Raw genomic sequence first — 16,711 nt, 5'->3', positions numbered from 1 at the left:
AATGAGGGGGTGAGGCCCAGGTGCAGCAGAATCAGAGTCTCTTGGAACACAGACAGCTTGATGTGTCATGCTGCTAGCTGATCAGGCAACAGAAAGGAGCACAGAATGGCCCACGAGTTCACAACAAAACCAGTGCTTTATCAGCAATGATACAGATCTTCAGCACCACCCCTGGGCATAGCGACAGCTAAATCATTAACTCTTTAATTGCATTGCAGCACAGGATGCAGCTACTATCAACAAAGGTCATGTTTGTGGTAGGGGAAAGGAGAGAAATGTTTGATTTTTCTGGACTATGTTTACCTGAAATTCTTCTTATCTCCTCACCAGCCAATCAGCTTCCAGGATTGTGCTGCCTCTCCTGTTATAAGTATGTCACTATGTCTCGTTGCCATATAACTATGTCACATGGGAATGAGAACAGTGGTATGAGGTTTTCACACTGCTGCTGAGGCAGCAATCTAATGCTAAAATAGTTGCCCCTGGCTGCATGGACTTCAATAATTCTCTCTAACTTGTAATCTCCTGGGGGCAGGGACTGTTTGTGTGTTATGTGTTTGTACAGCCCCTAGCAGCCTGGAGCCCTGCTCTGCGATTTGGATCCCTAGGCTCTCCCTTGCCATGATCCCATTTGGGAGCTCTACTGTTTTTATGGTGCACTATTATTTTGGAAGGGGAAATGGCAGCACGATGCATTTGACTGGGAATGCAGCCTGGCAGTTTAATATAGCACGGTGCCACTTAAAACAGTCAGAGTGCCTATCCTTCATGTGTGCACACAGGGTATAAGACATCAAACTCGGATGCTGGTGAAGGGAGGAGGGATAGAGAGACAGCATGCATTAACTCAGTTCTCTTGGGTTTTTAATTAGAGTAATCTGGACCTTAGTGAGAAGCACCGCCAGGTTCTGAGCCGAGGCGACCTCTCTAGCCCCAGCAAAGTGAAGGCCTGCATTGCAGCAGCAGAAGCTCTCTCCAGCTGCATGAATGTTCAGATACAGCCCGGTGAGTAGGAGTAGAAGCTAACTGCCACCTTTTGTGCCTTATCAGCACCATTGGCTTACAGTCATGTGAGCTGTCCACAGAGCACAGCACTGTATTATCCAGCCTTCGCATAGGCTCACTGAGTCACGGGGCCGTGATGTCCTCCTCTGAACCATGGCCTTCTGGATTTCCAGGGACTGCCCCAAACCCTTCACCTGCAGGTTGACTGAGGCAAAGTTCCAAAACAGAAGGAAGCCATGAATTCTAGCACTCAACTGGAGCAAAATCCTGGAAGCACACTCTGGTGTTGCCTGTTATCCTGGACTTGCTGTTTTCACAGCCAGGGAAAAGGTTGGGATTGCCAGGCCAGCCCCATCAGTGCATATTTGTGATGAAAGGAATCAAAAGGAAAGGGTTCTACTCCTCCAGGTTATAGAATTAGTCAGCCCACTCTCTGTCTATATATGTTATGGGGTAGGGGAAAGCATTGCTAGAGCAAGCTTAAGTTAAGCTTTGGCACCCTTTCCCCTAAATACATTAGAGCAATGTGCAGCCAGGAGCCATCTATACGCTGACTGCTTTTCTGGTCATATGTTTAGGAAAGGAGCTAACAGAGGCCTGCTTTTAACGGAGAACCAAAAGGCAGCCCAGTTGTACAGTATTTATATGAGTGTTGGGGAATTATTTTTTCCTTAAGAATAATACACCGTGGGTCTGATTTCAAAACCCCATGGGTGCAGTGATATGCTTCATTTGTGCATGAAAGGGCAGTGATCGCATCATACAGAAACTGGATTTTTGCACATGAAGATGGACAGCTAGCGGTGTACTTTGCATGCATATTTTTTTAACTCAGGCGCTGCCTTTGTTATTTTAGTGCTGCAGTGAATATTTCACTCCTTTGGGGTTTGGATTAGAGTATTTCTTCAAAATTGCATGTCTCTGAGACCTGTCATATTTGTCACTTTCACAACTGATGTGTCTTTGGGCACAACGCTGCATGTGCAGTCTCTCGTTATGTCAGCCTTCTCCTTAACTCAAGGTTACCGGAAGCTGCAGGCCATAGCAGAACAGTTGATCATGTTTGAAACGCTGAAGCAGAACTTTGAAAACAGTTTCATCAGCCATATTACAAGCATCTTTGAACTGCAGGTAGGTTAACCCCAAGCTTGCCGTGGCATATGCTAAACACTGAAAGGAATTAATATTTTGGCAATGCAATGTTGGAGGTATAGAAAGTGCTACATTAAAAACTGGCACAGAAAGAGTTAAAAGACACCTGTGCCTTCCCCAGCCCTTCTTTAGACAAACCTAAACAAACCTTCCTTGAAGTGACTCTCTTACGGGGGGCAGTGTTGCACATATTTACTGATCTGGAGAACTGTCCTCCCATGCCACTGTCTTGCCGCAGTCAAATTCAAAAAAGGCTTAGCCTGAATGACATTTTTTTAAAGAAATGATTCCCCCTCCCCCCGTCCTGATTTCCTATATACATTAGAAACTTAGGTCTCAATTAGCTTGTAGGACTCTACGTTTACTGGAAACTAATGAAATGATAACATCACAAGAGGGAAGAGACTGAAAGTTGCAGCCAGGGGTATGCGCAGTACTTTAAATTTGACTCCTTTTGGAGGGGCACATTCTGTGCCCAAGCCCATCCCCTGCCCCCGAGGAGCTCGCTGGCCCCCACCACCCCAGCCCTGGCAGGAGCTTGCTGGGGCCAGAGAAGTTCTGTGCCCCCGGCTGATTACTGAGGGTGGGGCGTGCCTCTGCTTGCCCCTTCTTGTGTGTGCCCCTGGTTGTGGCAATTGAGAAAGCACTTTGCTAGTGCTTTTTATGTAGCCTGTTGTAAAACTAGGCAAACATCTAGATGAGTTGATGTACCCCCAGAAGACCTCTGTGTACTCCCAGGGGTGCATGCACCCCTGTTTGAGAACCACTGCTCTACTGTGCTATTGGAAATAGCTATATTAACTATGGCTCACTGCTGAATGGCCCAGATCTAGTTTTCTAGATTCTGAGTGTGACTAATCACACACACAATGCAAGGATTTATGCTTGGAGTCAACACTAAGAGTTATTTTATTGAATGACGTCTTGCTTTGCCAACACCCTACTTTGTGCGCTCCCTTTTAAACTTCCCTTTGGAAATGGTGAGGGCCAGATGTTATAATTGCCCCTCAACCTCTCCTCCCCCAACATGTCTCCCTACCAGCCCAAGAGAATGCCTTGCAGTAGCCTGCACTATGCTATCCTGGGTCTGCAGTCAGGTCCAGCTGTCCAGATCCTTGCACCTGCACAGATCTGATTGCGCAATGTGGGTCCTCATTAGTAGAGGCTGAACTTAAGATGAACAGACTTTGCTGCTTCTCCCACTAAGATCCAGCATCACAAATGGGACTTCTCTGTTTAGTTTCCCACTGCAGCTTGACCAGGCATTACCAGCTTGTCACTTTGTTCAGCCCTGTTTCCCTATAACTGGATGCAACATAGGTCACATCTGCACTACAGACTTCTACCAACATAGCTACGTCGGTCAGTGGCACAAAGAAGTGTGATCCCTCACCAACATAACTATGCCAGCAAAGGCCTCTAGTGTAGATGCAACTATATTTGCTATACCAGAATAGCTTATTTCCTTGAGGGGTGGTGGTGATGGAATAAGCTATCCTAGTAATAGCCCAGCTTTGCACCAATAAGCTGCATCCACTCTGCTGGCATAGTATTGCTATACTGGTGAAGCAGTAAGTATAGACACATGGCCATAGTGGTTTTTAACATTGCTTTCCCAAGTAACTTATGGCTTCTCAAATGTTTTCAGAACCATAGGTGCTGGAAGTAGGGGCACGGGAGGTACTGATGCACCCCCTGGCTTGAAGCAGTTTCCATTATATTCAGGGTTTACAGCTTGGTTCAATGGCTCTCAGCATCCCCACTATAATGTCCCAGTCCAGAACTGGAGCTTCCTATGCAATCCAGGAGAGATTCATTTAAATTTGCCAAGTGCTGCATATGAATGATTTTGCTGAGCTAGGATTTGCTCTTTCTATTGTTTCAGGGAAATGGTCAAGTTCCTTCTCGAATGCAGCAGGCTAGCGAGCTAATTTCATCCACCCATGGGCCCTACCATGACGACCTGCTACCTTACACTCCACTTATGGCCTGGCTGAAGAATGCCAACCCGATCCTGTTCCATGACCTCCCAAAGGTACGAGCTCACAGCTGAACTATCCAGTACAACATCAGCCATGGTGGGGTAACAATAAATAATCCTATATTATTGCACTTAAGTGGGATGTTTTTAATTGGGTTGGCATTCTGTGCAGTGGTATTTTAATATAGATGTGTCCATATAAAGATGAAATGACGAAATCACCATGGAAATATCACTTTTATTCACAACTGTATTGTATGTAAAGTTTTTTGGGCTTTGGCTTAAAGCTATGCCCTGTTTTCTGAATGAGGACACTACTCAAGAATAGTCATCATTATCTGAATTTCCCCAGCTGAGATCAGAGCCCCATGATGCCAGGCCATGGGCACATTCATAGTAACAGACAATCTCTGCTTAGAGACGCTCACAACCTAAGTAGACAAGACAGGCTAAGGTAGCATTATCCCCATTTTACAATGAGCTACCCAAATTTGCATAGGCGTCTATGTTAGAGCCAGGGACTGAACCCAGATCACAGTCCCAGCTCTGCAGCATAGACACCATCAGAGTGGGATAAAAGAATGCCTGATGGGGTCTGATCTCCGAGAATATCAAACATACAATAGGCCCCTCAGTATTCAATGAAGGCCAATACCTACATCTGATCAGAAAGACAGCACCCCTTCGTACCATGCTGGGGCATTCCTCCGTTGCTCAGACGAAGAGAACAGTAGCACCTGCTAAATCACTAGCACTGCTCCCTGCCCCTCCCCTTTAGAGCAGTGATCCTCAGACTGAGACTCAGGAGCCCCAAGTGGCTCTTCAATGTGTCTCCTGCGGCTCTTTGCAGCACATGGTATTAAAACACGGCATGATTTCATTCTTAACCAATCAGGATGCTTTTACTGTGTTATTAACCAATTGTAGAATGCTTGGTCAGTCATTTTGCTGCGAGAAGCATATATATAGGAATGAGTTTATTTTATTTATATTAAATGAAACAACGAATTCACACTACAGTGGCTCTTTTGGGTAATGTTGATCACTGATTTGGCTCCTGATTCACTGAGGTCTGAATATTGCTGCTTCCGAAGTTTCGCATCGAAGTACTGATCACCTCTGAGGCTACTTGGCTTGTGAAAGCCAAGTGTGCAGTTGGAAGGCAGATAGCCCTTCAGTGACAAGTGTGCTCCTTACTGTGGGGCTGTCCCATTTGCTGAAAACAAGAGCCGGGAAGGATGCTGGAAGCTGTGTTTTCATGTTAGGGGTAAAGCTCACCCTCATGAAAGACAAAGTCCAAGCCGATGCTATTGTCCATGGCATGGTGTGCTTGCTGTGGCATAGTCTGGGTGCCAGAGTCTTTGCGGTTCAACAACCCTGCTTGCTGAAGCCAGTGAACGGCACGACTTTAGAACAGGCTTCAATGCCGAGCAGCTGGATTCTTCCCTTCCTAGGTTTTATGATCAGGCCAGGTCTACACGACGTGCGAAAATCGATTTTAGATACGCAATTTCAGCTACGAGAATAGCGTAGCTGAAATCGATTATCTAAAATCGATCTACTCACCCGTCTTCACCGCGCAGGATCGATGTGCGTGGCTCGCCATGTCGATTTCCGGAATTCCGTTGGTTTTGGTGGAGTTCCGGAATCGATGTAAGCGCGCTCAGGGATCGATATATCGCGTCTAGATGAGATGCGATATATCGATCCCCGAGCAATCGATTGTAACACGCCGATATGGCGCGTCGTATAGATGTGGCCTCAGTTCCACAGCTCTCCCAAAGGCGTGATCCAAAGCCCATCAGGGTCAACAGGAATGTTTCCACTGACTGCAATAGGCTTTGTATCAGGAACAGTAGAGAGACTGCTGAGAATGGCTCAGTGGTGGTTGAGATAGGGAGCAGGAGACAGGAGAGAGACCCACTGACATTTCCACCCATTCCCTCCCCTTCCAGGTCTATGCCTGGAATCTTAGCAGACTCTATGAGAGGGAAATCAAAGCTTTTTTCGAGCTGGCCAGAATGCTGCTGCTGGGAAGAACAAAGGAATGTAAGTGATTCAGTGCTGTGGGACAGGGATTGATTTGTAAGTGGGGTACACAGAGGAATTCTATCCCCTCCCCTCCCCCAAACTATCAGTTCCTTGGGTGGGGTTTTCCCTCTCATCTGTGGGCCAAGTCCTCAGCTGGTGCATACTGGCAAAGCTCCATTGCCTATAGAAGAGTTATGCTGATTTACACCAAGTGGACATTGTATGACCATTTGCTGCAGGTTTTATTCAGTACTGCTTATTTGCTTTTGAGCTTTGGGGTCTTTGTGGCTTCCCCTCGAAGAATTCACAGATAAATCTCTGCTGTGGAGAGGCATAGGCATTGCTGCAGGCATCAGAGAGCCGGAGATGCAATGCTGTCTGTTTGTTTGGTAGTGCACATGAAGCCCAGAAACATTCTGTGATACGAGTTTTTCCCTGGAGTGTGCTAACATTTGCCAACCCTGCAAACACAAACGTATGCATAACTTTACTTTGGTGAACAGTGCATTGACTTTAATACACGGCTGATCAAAAAGCTACAGCTTCCATAAGGCATGGGAGAGCTCAGCCAGATGCAGAGATCAATATCAAAATGACCCCAAAACGAAGTGTTTCATTTAGATTTTCCCAATAGAAAATAGAAAAAAAAAGAAAATAATCCAAGTCCACAATGTGCGGGGAGCAGTGAGGAGGAGCGTTCGGTGAATCCAAGAGTGCTGTGTCATGAATTGCTCCCTGCAATGGGAGGAAGTTGTTTGCACAGTGCTTCATATCCGTCTGACGGTTTCAGTGACTGCTAAGCCATGCTGTTTCCCATTGCTGTCAGTGGCATAAATAATAAGTAGTAATCTGCTGTGGTGGAGCTAAAGTGGAATGAAAGGCACTTCCCATGGCTGTCAGACCTGCTGGTCTATATATATTTTACAACATGCGTTGAGGCATTAGGAAACACATTGCTCCCACAGCATGGTCTGAGGGTGGAAGAATAATTCATACCTGAGGGGCTCATTCACGAGCCCCACTCCAGGTCCTTTGCACTGTTCCCATAGTGATAGGCCAAAAAGCACCCCTCTTGGGCTGGCAAAGAACCGGTGTGGCCCCTTCCCATTCTGCCGCCCCTGGTGTAAAGGTAATTCCCCCAGGGCAAAAATAGGCCTGGTTGGAATGCACTGCATCCCAGCAATCCCTACAGACCATAGCCAGCTGGGCTGGGAATGCTCTAAATTACACCAGGAGGTAAACTGCTCTAGGATCAGGTCACCGCAATAGTTTTAAACTCCTCCGCTGTTCCTAGGGTCCTCTCCATTAACATCACCGATACTGGCCATGGCGGGGTGGTCGTCTTCCCAGTCATCATTTCCTCTCTATCCCGTGGTCTGCGATGGAGTCTCTAGGGGTCAAGCGGCAATAGTGACTGTCCGTTTATGTAATAGCACACTACCGAACATGTGAACCAGTGCTTCCTCCTTGATTTTCTCCAGCTCTTGCTGTAAAATATTCCACCTGTGTCCTTTTGCTCCTTATTGGTCACTGTTGTATTCTTTGGATAGGATCATTAGTGTAGTCATGCTCTGGTTTGGCCATCATCACCCAGAGACAAAGGGATAGAACAGTGGCTAAAAGTGACATTGGAACCACCAACACAATGGCTCTGCTACTGGAATTCCCACTGGATCAGCCTGCTGGACATCAGCCTTCCCACGTATACCTTTGCTGCTCTCCTGTGGTGTGAGATCCCCACCCCCCGCTCTCTTGAGTGGCAAATATCCCATCATCCCTTTTGAATGCAGGTGTGTTCCTGCTTTCCTCTCTATACATCCCTGGGTCCTGAGTCATGTTGGGGTTTTGGTTTTCTTCCCCAAAGCATCACTTTCAACTAACTCCCACTACCCTTCTGCTTCAGTCACCGTCTCCTTTCCATATTTCCATCCTTTTTACACAGCATCCATTTGACACTGGACTCATTTGGGAAGACTTGGCAGAACTACATTGTTCTTGGCTTTATTAGATCATTACCACTCTCTTGATTCCCTGCCACTAGTCCCAGGTGCAGGCAGCAACCCTCTACCCTGTCTTCCGAATCTGTGTCCATGGTGCCTTCAGTCTACAAAACGTAACTGCCTGCACCTTTGCCAGGTCTGTCTTGAATTGCAGGAATCTTTCCAGGCATTTCCCAGCAACACCTGACTTCAGTTATTTCACCTGCCATGGCTGCCTCAGATTGTTTCCCCAAAGCTGAATGAATGCTCCCCATTTCATGCTCAGCTGAAGAACTGTGTTTTGATCCCAAAGGCTTTGGCGAAGTGATTATGAAAAGCACTCCTCTCTCCTTGTGGTTGCTGTTCTCTGTTAGCTCGCAAGCTCCTCAGTGGCGCTCCTCCCCCCACTGCTGGAGAGCTGTACTCAATATTCACAGCGACTTGTCTCCAGTGGGCAGATCCTCACCCTGCTCCAATCCCAGAGCAGTGCATGGTGCACCACAGCCCATAACCAGCAGAGGGCGGATTCTGGCACGGGCATTGTAGAAGACTGCCATAAGGCTGCTTTCCTAGGACACTCTCTCCAATCCCACCATAGAGAGTGTGCCCACGGTGCAGCTGCATCACACAACACACAGGAGCTTCTGGGCAGCTGTGTAACCAATAGGGCACCCTTGGGGAGTTGCTGTAAATTAGCCCCCTGGAGCTGTCTAAATTATTCCAGGATCCTGCAGCCCCTGGAGGAACCCAGGATTAGCAAAGCTCAAAGGTGGCTTTAAGCCATTTAGCCCCCTCTCTCCCCAGGCTGCAAGTTCTGTGCTGTGCCTCCGCGAGGAGCAGCACAGCATCTCACTCCAGTTCCCCATAGTCTCTTAGCCTCCCCTCTCCTGTGTAACACACAAGATGTGTACAAACTCTGCCAGATGATCTAACAAGGATTGGAGCTATTTCATGTGATCAGCAAAGCTGGAAGGGGAAGTTGAGATTAGTTGAGATTTGGTCCTGCTTTGAGCAGGGGGTTGGACTAGATGGCCTCCTGAGGTCCCTTCCAAACCTGATATTTGATTGTATGATTATAGAGAGTTACTTGCTGAACTCAATATAGCTGTTTAAATTCATTTTCAGGGTTACATCAATACAGCATGTTACGCCTTATAAAATGATTTCTTTAACAATCTGACTAGAACTAATGTTTATAAACAGTCCAGTGTTGTTAGAGCACACTAGAGCACTGCCTTGCTGAATATACCCAGGTGAAAGACACTGCAGAAATAGCTAAGATACAGGAACTGGGTGTAATGGGACCCCATGCAGACTTAAGGGGCCATACAGACAGGAATCCTTCTGTAGAATGGGGGTCTATGAAATCATGAAGTGTAGCATTGTAAATTTACACATAGAGCTGCTTTGAAAAAAGGTATGTTAAATGAAATATTTAGATATTTTGAAATTTTTTGTTTTTTGATGAAAAAATTCAAAATTTTTATTGGTTTATTTTGTTATGATGAGGAAGACATCTCTCTTTCCTTATTTTTAATGTTTAACGAGGGGAAGTGAAAAAGGAAGCAGAAGTCCTTCTGTTCCTTCCCCCTGTCTTTCAGTTTTAATTCCCCCCCCCCCTCATTTTTGGGAATGAACGAGTAAGAAGAGGGAGTGGGATTTCTAAATTAAATTTGTTCAGGTGTTTTTGTTTCAGAATGGTGTTGGAAAGTGAAAACATTTCAATCACTGGGAAATGTTCCTGAGAAAAAAATGTCTTTGCCTTTGAAAAGCCATTTTTCAATGAAAAAGCTGTCAAAAAATGTCAACCAAGTCTATTACATGGAATGTTATGGGGGGGGCGGTGATGCTCCCCAACAGGACCAAGAATTGAGAGACACCTCACCACTACCTGCCATTAGCATGAAGGCATGTTTGCTGTGGATCAGCTCCCTGACACCTCCAGCCTATAGCAGCACAAATACTGCCTTCCAGGCCCCTGCAGACTTTGCTCTGTCTGTTCAGGTAGGCACACACCAAGTACTTGATGTGTTCCATGCACCATCCAGCACCTTATTCACTGAACAAACAGACTTATCAGACTGGCTATTCCCAAAGGAACAGTACCGACCAGCCTGTAGGATTCAACTCAGGACCAGCTCTTTGCTTGACACCACAGCACTTAACTGTATTTATTGTGATACAGCATGGCCAGAGGGCAGCATAAGAGTGTTAGCAGGGGGCCTTATTCCCTGCCAAGGGAGGAAGGTTTGCTTTAGATTAACTAGAACCTTGTGGCCAATTAGAGCACCTGACTCCTGTTAAGAGCACCTGCTGCCAGTCAGTGTGCGATATAAACCCTGCTTCGTGCGAGACAGGGGGTGGTAGTTGAAGGTTAGAAGGTTGGATTGGAGCCTAGTCTAGATTGCAATGAAGAAGAAGATTGTCCAGAGAGAAATAGAAAGGATTGGAGAGTGCTTGGCGTGGATTGGGCCAAAGAAACCGATGGTAAGGGCACAGGCTTTGTAATAGAAGAGGGCGAGAAGCCCTTCACATGGAGCTGGATGGGATGAAGAGGGAAGTTAACCAGGGGAAGAAACCGCTAGTCCCAGTGCGTTCAGCCAACAAACCCTAGGCCCCTGGGTTGGGACCTGGAGTAGAGGCGCGGCCCAGGATTCCTCCCTCTCTCACTTCCCGCTCCTCTCAAGGACCTAGGGAGAGTGATTAAGAACTGTTTTCAGAGGCAAGCAATATCGCCGAACCTACCCCCAGAGAAGAGAAAGCGCGAGACCAGAACATGAGCTGCAATTTGCCACATTATAGTGATAACTAGAGAGTTGTGTATCAAAATAACAGAAAGTAAGAATAATTGGAAACAGGATTACAGGTAAAACAAAATAATCTAACTAACCTTTCAAGATAAAACTTAAAACTAGCAGGATAATCTCCTGGCTAAGATTTTAATGCACCAATGTTCTTGTTTAGCATTCTTTTCCCAGCAAATCTGGATTGAGACCCACTTTATGAATGCGAAGGTGCTGTCCCTTCTTCCTCAATGAAAGGAGGCCAGAAGCTGTCTGCTTTGGCTTCTAGAATACCCACAGTTTGTTGTCTTTACCATATAGGCAGGTTACACACCCAGGGCCGGTACAAGGAAGAGTTTTCGCCCCTAGGGAAACTTCCACTTTGCACCTCCCCCCAGATAACCCCCCCTCCGATGGCAGTTAACTCAGCCCCCCCGGGGAGCCCCCCCCCTGCAGCCAGCTACCCCCGCGCGACAGCGACGAAGCTCAGAGCGCTCTCCCCCGGCCCCCATGGCAACTAACCCTGCGTGGGTGAGACTTCCCCCTCGCGCCCGGCAGTACCCCTGAGCTGGAGTGAGAACTTCGCCTTCCCCCTCGCAGCGACGCTAACGCGCGTGCGTGGAGAACTTCGTGCGCTCTCGTCCCCTGGTTGCAGTAACCCTGCCTGGGGAGCCTCCTGTGCAAGCTAAGCCTGTCTGAGTAGCGCACCCCAGCTCACCTGGGCTCCGCCTCCTCCACTGAGCACGTGGGCACTGCTCTAATTCTCCTCCCTGCCCAGGCTTGCGGCACTGATTGGAGGAGACATAGAGCTGGGCTGTGTGCTCAGCGGAGGAGGCGGAGCGGAGGTGAGCTGGGGCAGGAAGTGGTTCCCCTGTGTGCCCCCCCCTCGTTATTGCGGGCAAGCCTCTCCGAGCGCCCCCCCCCCCAGCTCACCTCCACCTCCTCGCCTGAGGGGGCTTTTAGGCGCCCCCAACCACTAGGCGCCCTAGGCAGCCGCCTAGTTTGGCTAAATGGTTGCACTGGCCCTGTTAACACCCCCTCCTCCCATGGCTTGTTTGTTCCTGTATCTTCCTTTCCTGTTTACATACGAAGTCAAATGTTAATGGGCATCCATTGTGTTAACTTACAATGCTTAATTTACTTCCCGGACAGAGAGAGAAATGTTTCTTGCCTCCTGTCTGCAGGAACCAGTCTAACGCACATCTGGTGACCTGCTTTTCGATTACATGCTTAAGAATATAATTTTCTGGACTAGATACGTAACTCCTTACATAGCACCTGTACATACTTTTCACAATGATATTGATGACTAGTAAGACAACGGCTTTCAATTGAGACCTCACATGACACTCTTTGGTGAGCCAGCATGTACAATCCAGAATCAGGAGATTCCTGTAACCTATCTGCATCCTCTTGTCAGTTGGTATTAAGGGGTTCTTGGGTCACAGGGGGTGAGCATGCTAGACAGCGAACAGAAACACCTGCCTACAACCGCTCACAGATATTTAATGAGAGATAGGATAGAGGTATATAAAATAACCAAAAAAAAGTCAGGTGCTTCTATTTACCCTCTCTCATAATACAAGAGCAAGGTGGCATTCAATACAATTGAAAGGCAACACATTTAGAAATCAGAACAGGAAGTCCATTTCAGGCGTGATGCAGTTATCTGTGGATTTCATTGCCTCAAGACATTATGGAGGCCAAGAAGTAAACAGGATTCAAGAAAGGCAGTGCTACTTATATGCAATATCTGTAGTTACACTAGGAAGGATAAAAAATCATAAGGGATTGTATCAGGGCTGCCCCTTCCTGGGGTGCCCTCCTACAGCCGGCTGCATCATGACTAGTGTGCCTTCCTCAGTTTCCCCTTCATTCACCCATAGAAAGGAATATAGTCTTTCAGTGTCCAGTGCAAAGACCCACCTCTAGGCATAATTTATTTATGTACAGTAAACTGCAGAACCTTCATGATAAAACCATTCTCCTCAACCGCCAAAATACAACATGTACCATCACAGCAAACTTACATCCCCTCCCCCAGGGACATTGTTTCCAGATCACTCACCCAAGAGTCAATTTCAAGTCTATTCCCAGTTCTTTCACCCCTGTTCCAGGCTCCCATTCTCCAGGCCATCCACCTGAGGGTTACCCAAGTTGCTTCTTTCCCATGACTCTGCTCACCCAGGTCAGGTCTCCTGCAAGACAGCTCCCCACCGTGTTCCACTCCCCCAAGCCACTCCGCCTGTGAGTCCTACCCCTGCCCAGGGAATATCCCCTCAGAGTCAACCCTCTTATTTCTGGGTGCAGCTTCCCACAGCCCTCCACACAGGCCTGCAGCAAGGGGGCTTCCTAGCCTCTTCCCTCTTAAAGGGGGGTCAATGACAGGAATATAAAGAGACTCACACAGTAATGTACCCAGGGGTGGGGAAAGTGTCCATCATGAAGGTTTCAGACCTTCCTCTGAAGCATTTGATGCTGACTACTATCAGAGATACACTGTTGGATTAGCTATACTGTTAGTTTGATCTGGTGTGATAATTCTCATGTTCCTTAGGGATCAGCATTGCCATGAGCTGGGTATCTGGAGGCACTTTTTGGTCAAAACAGACACTGATGTGTAGGTGGTAGTGAGCTCTAGAGTTTATTGACACAAGATTGGTATGAGCATATTTCTGAGGATCACTAGAGCAATCGATGAGGTGCACAAGTCTCTCTGGACTGGAACCACAATAATATAGCATAGCACTAGTTGGTTTCTGCTGCATTGGGGCATGGATCGAAAGCTCTACCCAGTCTTCACCCACCTGCTCTGGGAATGGGTTGGGCAAACATAACATACCCATACACAAAATAGAACCTCTATATTCCATACGCCTCTTACCTCCTCACTGGGTCATCTGGGCTGCTGCAGAATGCTTTTGATTGTGAAGGGAAAAACCTCAGTGGATGTTATCCCAAGACAGTCAGCAAAGCCGCTGTGGCTTTCAGTGCAATCCCCCTTTTATAATTCCATGTGCTGTGTATGAGCCAGCCATTGGTATACTATCGTCATCCCAATGCCTGGAGTTACTATACATCCAAATTGACCTGTGCCACATTTGAAACCTTCATGATTTGTATTCCAGTAGCACCCGCAGACTCTCCCAAGTGAAATCAAGGCCCCATTGCACTAGGGTTATGCATACACATAGTAAGAGATGGTTCTTGCCCTACATAGGCAAGGAGGACAATGGGTATCATATCAGAGCGGCCTCACCATTGGCATATGCCCTCATGGCTGGGCTGTCCTCATCTAGCACCCACTGCAGAGCATAGCTCTGGCCCTGTGGAGTCTCCTCTTCTCGTGTTTCAGCCCTCTTCCAGAGTATCAGCATTCCCAATCAACAGTGTTCAGCACAAACCTTGTCACTCATAGGAGCCTTCCTCCCCTTCTGGGCTTCAGTGTCACTCTCCTGAGAACCAGCTACCCTGAAAGGCTTGTCCTCAGCCCACCATGGGCTTAAGTTTTCAGTCTCTCTGGGTTCAGGCCAGCTCCCACTTCCTCTTTGGGAACAGTGGCCCACAGCACTGCTTCCCCTAGAGCCTTGCCCCTGTTTGAGGGCCCACCACAGGACTAGCTCCCTCCATAGCGTCTCCTGGTGCCCTTTTCCCAGCTAGGGTGACCAGATGCCCTAATTTTATAGGGATAGTCCTGATTTTTGGGTCTTTTTCTTATATAGGCTCCTAGTACTCCCCACCCCGTCCCAATTTTTCACATTTGCTGTCTGGTCACCCTATTCCCAGCGAAGAGGAAACCTAGGCCCCATCTCTTCTGTATCTCTTCCCTAAGCCTGGAGCCTCAATTCCAGTTTACCTCCATGGTCATTTACCTGTGGGCTGGCCGTTTTTTAGGCTTCCTCCAGGGATTGCTTTTACCCCCTACTACTCCCTGCATCAGGGTGCAAACTTCCTCCTGAAGCAATCTGTTACCTACGGCATGCACTCAGCCTTTTGTGCAAACCCTCTTTCGGCTGGGTCCCATCATTACTCAAGGCCACCTGATCCCACATCAATTAAGATCAGCTGGGAGGGTAGCTGGTCTTCACAGGCAGGGCTAAGCCTGGCTCCTCTTAAAGGGCCAGCCAGTCGATGATAGGCCAGAATTTCTCCCCATTTTACAGATGAGCTGGGGCAGCATCTCTGGCAGAGGTGGGAATTGAATTTGGGTCTCCTAAATGCCAGTGTGAAACCTCAGTCACCAGAGCATCCTTCTTTTTACTTAATCTTGAGTATCTCAGTGATAGCTGGAGGAAGAGATTCATGGCTCTGAGTGTCAGTGAGGGCCTGCCTAGCCGAACACTAAGGGTATTGTGACTGAGTGCACCCCTACATTCACACCCTGTACAGTACTGCAATAATCTTTGTACAAAATATGTCTTGTGAGGTATCATTTGAAAACCAATAATTCCCTGGCCAATAATATCTTGGTGAAATGTAAATAGCAACATTATATGTAAAGTTATGAATTCCCCCGGTATGATGTTAGCACATGTTCAAACCCACCTAGCCCTGGCTATGCAGAAGTTGTTAAACAACTCTGTCCTAACCAAAGAAATGTGTGTTTGCCTCAATTTACGTATTACACAGTAAACAGAGCGCTTAGGCAGCCAGAGGGGGTAAACCTGTTAATGACAAAGGACAAGCTGATACCTCTGGCCAGGTGTAATAAAAGTTGATTGGCAGTCACTTTAATGCAATGTACATTCAAATAGATGGATTATAGTTTCATGATGTTTTTTTCAGTCCATCCAATACAAACCCAGCTGAAAGCTGGGTTTTAGGTCTTTTGGAAAATCTGGCCCCAGTTGTGACTTTGCCTGCAGCAGATCTAGGAATAGAAGCCAAAGTCCTGATGCACTTTTAGCCATGCCCCTTACCCCAGGGACCAAGGAACCATCCCTTTGTCACATTATCTAAACTATGTAATTAAAAGAGAGAGAGACCTTGCCTCTTAGTTACTCTGATGCACAGCCACAGCATTTCCTGAGGGAACTTTGCCCATTTTCTCATACAAAGAAGAAATCCTGCAAAGAAGTGATGAACATTCTGGCAGAGAGCCATGAGAATTAGCAGTGGGGACAACAAACAGCGCGAGCCGAGGTTTACCAGATGCTGTGGTCAGATTCGGTTTCCTGAAGAAAGGCAAACACACTTATTTAAGTGTCAGAGGGGTAGCCGTGTTAGTCTGGATCTGTAAAAGCAGCAAAGAGTCCTGTGACACCTTATAGACTAACAGAAGGATTGGAGCATGAGCTTTCGTGGGTGAATTCTCATCTTCATCGGATGACTCTTTGCTGCTTTTACACTTATTTAAATAAAAGGATTTTCATTCAGCATAGTAACTGATGGGTTCCAAGCAAGTGCTTTTAATGCTGTGGTAGAAAGCAAAGCTTTTCTTTGCCAGCAGCACTGCAGCTATTACAAAAAGAGAGACCTGTTGGGCGGGGAGTTAGCTTTATTATTTAAGAAGACCTTTATGAAAAGAGACTCATTAAAAATAATAAAGGATGGTATCGGTTATGAGTTCCAGCAGGGCTGCATAATCCTGGTTTTGTAATTTATATCAGTGATTTCATAGATTCATAGACTCTAGGACTGGAAGGGACCTCGAGAGGTCATCGAATCCAGTCCCCTGCCCTCATGGCAGGACCAAATACTGTCTGGACCATCCCTGATAGACATTTATCTAACCTACTCTTAAATATCTCCAGAGATGGAGATTCCACAACCTCCCTAGG

At 47.1% G+C, this 16,711-nt stretch overlaps 1 protein-coding gene across 1 annotated transcript in view; it reads left to right on the top strand.

Moving 5' to 3' along the window:
• Window positions 1-16,711, top strand: part of LOC116839988 (exocyst complex component 1-like) — a 63,561-nt gene that overhangs the window by 25,994 nt on the left and 20,856 nt on the right. Inside the window, exons 7-10 of the mRNA XM_032806324.1 lie at window positions 873-1,005; window positions 2,027-2,136; window positions 4,043-4,192; window positions 6,094-6,187. Of these exons, the coding sequence (XP_032662215.1) occupies window positions 873-1,005; window positions 2,027-2,136; window positions 4,043-4,192; window positions 6,094-6,187 (487 nt within the window). The remainder of the gene's footprint in view (window positions 1-872; window positions 1,006-2,026; window positions 2,137-4,042; window positions 4,193-6,093; window positions 6,188-16,711) is intronic.

This window comes from Chelonoidis abingdonii, chromosome 8 (genome assembly GCF_003597395.2).
Source record: "Chelonoidis abingdonii isolate Lonesome George chromosome 8, CheloAbing_2.0, whole genome shotgun sequence".
NCBI classification, from domain to species: Eukaryota; Metazoa; Chordata; order Testudines; family Testudinidae; genus Chelonoidis; species Chelonoidis abingdonii.
The sequence above is the reverse complement of the archived record's forward strand: the minus strand, read 5'-3'. Positions and strand labels throughout refer to the sequence as shown.